We start from the raw sequence: 7,609 nt of genomic DNA on the forward strand, positions 1-7,609 counted from the left end.
TTGATATATTATTTATAATATATCTTATATTATATAATTTTTTACATCATTTTTAATATTATATATATTATGAACTCCATGATAATATTTTTATATCCGTCCACTCACGTTTACATCTTGTAATCAGATATTAGAAAAGTGTTATCTAGACGTATCTAAAATCTAATGCTTAATGTTTTGCATTACTTTTGCTGATCTGTAGATGCTTTCAAATGATATGCACATACTTCAATTGCAAATACAAAATGTTCCTAATTGACTTGGATATATCTTCTTTTTTTAAGTTCTTTTCAAATATTTGGTTGACAATTTAATTAAACAATAACTTGATCATTTAACAATATTCTAAAAAGAATTATACATGTTAAAAATAATAATTTTTAAGAGATAATAAAAAAATAATTTAAATAATTTAAAATTATTTTATTTAATATTTATTAATTATTGTTAAAATAATTGTATAATTTTAAGTGTAATAAATATATAATTTCGGATATTATGTTGTATAAAATAACTTTAGATATTATTCTTTAATATTACACGAAAAAAAATTCAAAGGAGCATTTAATTATTGATGCAAATAATTTTTTTCTTTTATTTTTTAGTTTTTTGCCAAACTTCCTTATATGATTTTATTAAAAACAATCGTACTTAAGATTAATTTGGAGCAACGTGAACAAATATTCAAATTAATCGAATATTTTATTGAAATAATTATTTGTACTTGTTAAATGTGACCGGGCAAGAATGAAGGCAAAGTTTACTTAGATGAATGCAGTAGCGTTACAGAAATCAATCGACGGAAGAAGGAACTAACTCACGAGGACTTGGAGCTCCCACAGAATAATGATCTCTACTTGTTTGATGATCTGTTCCTGGAACTGCAACGACAACTTCATTGATGGCAGATGCAGGTTCCATGGGCACGGGACCCCCTGCATTATTGTTGCATAAGAAGTGTGATAACACTAGCAAGCGACTTGCTGAATTGAAATTAACGACTAAATTTGATCTACTTACATTTGCAGTTATCCAAGCATCGTTTCCAAAATGGCAGTTGGCATTCATCCAGAGATAGGGGGAGAGGTGTTTTTGCTAATATCAACAAAAAATTACTTACTAACCCATATGATGAGATCACTTTGGTAGTGACTAGTTTCTGACAACGTCTCACCAATTCCAGAGCTACATCTATCACGCACCATCAAAATTAATGGATATTATATATGAACATCCGTGTTTACTAATTTGAAATACGACAATGACATAACCATTAATATAAAATATATATTAAAATATAAATATATATTATAAATAAATTAAATCACACATATATTTGTACATAAATAAATTGATGATTGATTTTAGTATACGAATAATATTATTTTTATTTAGAATAATATAAGAAATAAGAAAAATCTAAAAAAAATAAAAAGTAATCAATATTATCGACCATATCACTGCAATCCAGCCCTGTGTGAAAGGGATAGAGACCAATGTGGGATTCTTGTCAACCATGCATTTCGCGACCTTAATATTAACATTCTCATCCGAATTCTGAGCGGCATACATCAACGCAGTAGCACCTTGATTGTCCATCAACTCAAGATCACCTGCTAACATTAGATGCACTAAGCTTTCAACAATATGCAGATGCCCATACATAGCTGCAATATGGAGTGCTCGCTGACCCTTGTGCGTGATCCTTGCATTCAATGCTTCTGGATGCTCTTCCAGAACTTTCATGGTGCCGTCTAAGTCCCCTTTGCGCACTGCCACCAAAAGTCCTTCATTTTCCTCTAAACTACTACCTAACCTGCTTCTTCTATTATCTGCATATGAATATGATCCCGCCATAACCATAAGTTGCTATGTATATATTCTGAACTTTCTCTTTGCAGAAGCAGAGAACGTGATACTTTAGTAGTCTCCTGTGACCTAAATTTAAAGAACCATACATACTTAGTATCAAATTCATCAACACTTCAGGCCCAAGGTACACAAAATTCTAACAATAAGCAAGACCAAATAGAATGATCAATTTTTGTCTTTTTCTCTCTATTCTATTTGTAAATTCTGTCTTTTGTCTTTTTCTTTCTTTATACCTTCTTAATGTTTCTAGAATTTAGATGACTTTTTCTTTTCTGTTAGAAATAGGAATCTTCTATCATGATACGGAAAGATTTGGTTTGTTATGAGAGTTGTCCATGTATATATATTGTCTCCCTAAAATCATTCAATTCAAGAAAATATACACATTTTCTTCAGCCTTCTTTATCTTTTTCATTGCTCTGCTTTTCTATTATGGTATCAGAGCTTCTTTAAAGAAGCTCTGCTGATACCCAATGGCCAAGACCACTAACCCAAACACACCACACTCTTCTTCTTCTTCTTCTAGCTCTACAAATACAAATGCAGAAGCTATTTCTTCTTCCTCCACAGACACATCCAACCCTTTTCACATACATCCTAGTGAGAGTCCCACTTCTGTTCTGGTAACACCACTGCTCACTGCAACAATTACCACTCATGGAGTCGTGCTTTCTCCATGGCCGTCATCATGAAGAACAAGCATGGATTCCTCACAGGAACCATCCCCATGCCCTCTCCTGAGGATCCCACCTTTCCTGCCTGGGAAAGATGTAACAGTCTCGTTCTATCATGGTTGTTCTATTCTTTTTCCCCTTCCATCACTCAAAGCGTCATATACTTCTCAACCGCCTCCACTGTATGGGAAGACCTACGAGAACGTTTTTCACAGATTGATTTGTTGCGAATCGCAGAACTACAAGAAGAAGTATATGGACTCAAGCAAGGAAATCAATCAGTGACAGATTTCTTTACCTTTCTGAAAACCCTATGGGAAGAGCTGGAGAATGCTAGACCCCTACCTCCGTGTAGCTGTCCAGCTAAGAAGCATCGAAATCAAGATTTTGTAATTCATTTTTTGAAAGGGCTGGATGAAAGATACGCTGTTGTTGGCTCACAAGTTCTGATGCTCGACCCTCTGCCTCCAATTACTCGAGTCTTCGCAATGGTGATCCAGCAGGAGCGAAACCTTCAAATCGCTTCTGGAATCCTAGATGATCAACGCCTACTCACTGCTGCTGTCAATACTCGCCGTCCTGCACCAGGGCGAGGCCGCGGCGGTTACTCCCAAGGGCGTGGTGTTGGCTCTAACAAGCAGTGTACCTTTTTCGACCGGGTGGGGCACACTGTCGATGTGTGCTATGGAAAGCATGGGTATCCACCCAGTCACCCGCGATACCCCGGTCATCCACGCCTCCCGGACCGAGCAGCTTCCCCCAGCAGTAGCGCCGCCATGACCGTGACATCTTTCTCTCATTCACATGCCCAGTTGCAAGGAAATAGGGCAGTGATGGGTAGCACTCCAGAACCTCTTTTGGGCCTTACTCCACAACAACATAACACTCTGATGGCTTACTTGAAGCAGGCCGAGGCCCATGTGCCAGAGACTAAAGATGATAAGGGTTCCTCCTCCTCCCAATCTGGGCTTCTCCCCAGTCCACGTACACATATCCTTTGTTCTGCAAAAACCTTTTCTATTTTAAACAAAGATTTTTCAAAAACTTTTAGTGATACTTGGATCATAGATTCTGGTGCTAGTGATCATATTTTAATTTATCCTTTTTTGTCTCATACACAAAAATAAACCCTATTCTTGTCCACATGCCCAACGGTTCAAATGCTACTGCACATTATAGGGGAATAGTTAAATTTTCATCTTCTTTGACTCTTATTCATGCATTATATTTACCTCAATTTCATTTTAATCTTATCTCAGTGTCTAAGCTCACTTCTACATTACCTTGTGAACTTATTTTCTCTCAATTTTATTGTCTCATACAAGAATCGAGCAAATCGAGGATGATTGGTTTGGGTGAATTAAGAGATGGGTTGTATGTGTTAGACAAGAAGTCCACTACAAGTTCATCAAATGACATCCATCCCACACATATTGCTTCAGTCCACACCTCCAACCTATGGCATTTTAGATTAGGACATCTTTCTGGACACCGTCTTAGCATTTTACATAAACAATATCCTTTTATTTCCTTGAATCATGAAAATGAAGCATGTGATGTATGCCATTTCTCAAAGCAAAAGAAACCTTCTTTTTCCGTTAGTCATAATCGTGCTCATGCTCCTTTTGATCTATTGCATCTTGACATATGGGGACCTTTTAGACAAAATTCAATCCACAACTACAAATATTTTCTAACTATTGTGGATGATTTTAGTCGATTCACTTGGATTATTTTACTAAAATCCAAGAATGAGGTTTCTCAACATGTCATCAATTTTGTTGCTCTTGTTGAAACACAATTTGACTCTAAAGTTAAAACAATTCGTTCAGACAATGGCCCAGAATTTTTAATCCCAAATTTTTATTTGTCAAAAGGGATTCTTCATCAACGAAGTTGTGTTGAGACTCCCCAACAAAATGGGCGTGTCGAACGTAAGCATCAACATATATTAAATGTAGCAAGGGCCTTAATGTTTCAATCCAATTTACCCCTTAATTTTTGGTCTTATGCTATAAACCATGCAGTTTATTTAATAAATAGAGTTCCCTCTTCTATTCTTGATTTTAAAACTCCTTTTGAAACTTTGTTTAACAAAGTATTTAACTACAATGATCTCAAAGTTTTTGGTTGTCTTTGTTTTGTTTCAACCCTTCTCAACCATCGTTCCAAATTTGATCAAAGAGCTCACAAAGCCATTTTTCTTGGTTATCAAATAGGAACAAAGGGATTCATTGTTTATCTTTTGGATCAAAAGAAATTTATGGTGTCCAGAAATGTTGTGTTTTATGAGTAAACTTTTCCCTTTTCTATAAATCACAAACAAAGACAAATACTCAGCCCAATACCACCAGTTGAAAACACCCCATTCTTAAACACTACACAAAATGAGATAGGCCCACATAAAATTCCAACAAATCCCTCCTTACCTATTGGGCCACAACCCTTGACCCATGATCCTATCACTCCCCCCTTATCTCTCTCAGACTCCACTGTGCCTTCAACCCCTCTCCAAGACCACCATACACAACCTACCAATTCCACACCCACTCCTTTATCGTCCTCCCCTACCACCCCAAACTCATCAACATCGACCGATACCCCATCTTCTACCTCACCCAAGACCACCGCCCCTTCCATGCCACCACTGCGACAAAGTTCCCGTGCCACCAGGCCATCCATACACCTTCAGGACTACGTATGCAACGCCTCTCTTCATTCATCCACGTCAACACCCTCAAGAACTCGATATCCAATTTCTTCTGTCCTCTCTCTCTCAAATTTCTCAGCCAGTTACAAAAGCTTATTATCTTTATACTCTGACCATGAACCTCGGTCTTTTCAAGAAGCAAATCAATCCCCTCAGTGACGTGCCGCCATGAAAGAGGAACTTGTTGCTTTGGATTTGAACCAAACTTGGTTTCTGGTGGATTGCCCTCCACGAGTGAAACCCATAGGCTGCAAATGGATTTTCAAAATTAAAAGGCATCCAGATGGGTCCATTGAGCATTACAAAGCACGGTTAGTAGCAAAAGGATTTACGCAGACAGAGGGCATAGATTTTCTGGAGACTTTTTCCCCAGTGGTGAAACCTACCACTATTAGACTGGTCTTAGCCATTGCTTCCATCCGAAAGTGGCCAATCCATCAGCTCGACGTCAATAACGCTTTTCTTCATGGCGATCTTACTGAAATTGTGTATATGGATCCACCTCCCGGCCTCACTCTCAGTAATCCAAGGATCTGCTGTCGTCTTCACAAATCCTTATATGGACTGAAACAATCGAGCCGAATGTGGTATGACAAGCTTTTTGTACTCTTGATGTCTTGTGGGTATCAGCAGACTGTCTTTGATTATAGCCTTTTTGTTAAATTTTTGGGCAATAAAATTTCTATTCTATTGGTCTATGTTGATGACATTGTCATCACTGGCAGTTCAGTTTCTGAATTAGCAGCTATCAAGCGTACTTTGGATGCACATTTCAAAATTAAGGATCTTGGTACCTTGAAGTACTTTCTTGGTATTGAGGTAGCCCATTCCTCAAAAGGAATTTCCCTCTCACAACATAAATATTGCATTGACGTGTTATCTGACTCTGGATTGCTAGGTGCAAAACCTGTTAGTTCTCCTATGGACATCACAACTAAATTGTTTTAAGATGACAGCCCTCTTCTTTCTGATCCTTTGGTGTATCGCCTATTAGTTGGACGCCTCATATATCTCACTACTACAAGGCCAGATATCACCTATGCAACCCAACAATTAAGTCAATTCATGGCTTCTCCAACTCAGAAGCATTACACAGCTGCAATTCGGGTGCTCAAATATTTGAAGAACAATCCCGGTCGAGGCTTATTCTATCCTAGAGACTCTGACTTCCAGATTTTTGGATTCAGTGATTCTAACTGGGCCGGCTGTCCCGACACTAGACGCTCCTTAACTGGATATTGCTTCTTCTTAGGCAAATCTTTGGTTTCTTGGAAAACAAAGAAGCAGACAATAGTGGCTCGGTCCTCCACCGAAGCTGAGTATCGCGCCCTTGCAAACACCACCTGTGAGCTTCTGGATTCTGAACTTATTGCAATTTCTTCACATATCTTGCGATCGACTACCTGTATTATTTTGTGATAACCAAAGTGCCCTCCACATTGCGGCAAATCCTATTTTCTATGAGTGAACGAAGCACCTTGAAGTTGATTGCCACCTTGTCTGGCAAAAAGCCCAAGCCGGCATCATGAAACTGCTTCCAGTCCCATCCTCAGATCAGCTAGCCGATATGTTTACAAAAGCTCTCCCAAAGCATCCTTTTCATGCCAATCTTTTCAAGATGGGGATTTTAGACATCTACCATCCTCCAGCTTGCGGGAGCATATCAAATTCATCAATACTTCAGGCCCAAGGCACACAAAATTCTAACAATAGGCAAGACCAGATAGAATGATCAATTTTTGTCTTTTTCTCTCTATTCTATTTGTAAATTCTGTCTTTTGTCTTTTTCTTTCTTTATACATTCTTAATGTTTCTAGAATTTAGATGATATTTTCTTTTCTGTTAGAAATAGGAATCTTCTATCATGATACGGAAAGATTTGGTTTGTTATGAGAGTTGTCCATGTATATATATTGTCTCCCTAAAATCATTCAATTCAAGAAAATATACACATTTTCTTCAGCCTTCTTTATCTTTTTCATTGCTCTACTTTTCTATTACTTAGCTTCCAATTTATGTTTCTCTTGCCAATAGTTCTTTTCTCTTTCTCTTGATTCTTTTTCCCTTATAACTCACCTTCTTCAATATAATATTAGACCACGAAGTCTTTTTAAACTCGCAAGTGTTAAATTTTTATTCATCAAGATCTGATCTCGTCATGAGCCATTAAAATAAATACTTGAATTGTTATTCGCATCGGCACCAACACATATAAAAATAAATATTGTTTTATGGCCAATAAACATTATCAGTTTTTGTTATCACTTTATCAAAAATAATTTGCACTCGTATTTATAAAAATTTTGTATATAAAAAATATATAATTTATATTTATATTTTTAAAAGTTTATTC

The 7,609-nt window shown here is 37.0% G+C and overlaps 1 protein-coding gene across 1 annotated transcript; it reads left to right on the plus strand.

Annotated features, from left to right (window-relative positions):
• On the plus strand, positions 2,549-3,673 carry LOC107616486. The gene has a single exon (XM_016318437.1). It carries the CDS (start codon positions 2,549-2,551, stop codon positions 3,671-3,673), a length of 1,125 nt encoding a protein of 374 aa, XP_016173923.1.

This window comes from Arachis ipaensis, chromosome B09, assembly GCF_000816755.2.
Source record: "Arachis ipaensis cultivar K30076 chromosome B09, Araip1.1, whole genome shotgun sequence".
Classification (NCBI taxonomy): Eukaryota; Viridiplantae; Streptophyta; class Magnoliopsida; order Fabales; family Fabaceae; genus Arachis; species Arachis ipaensis.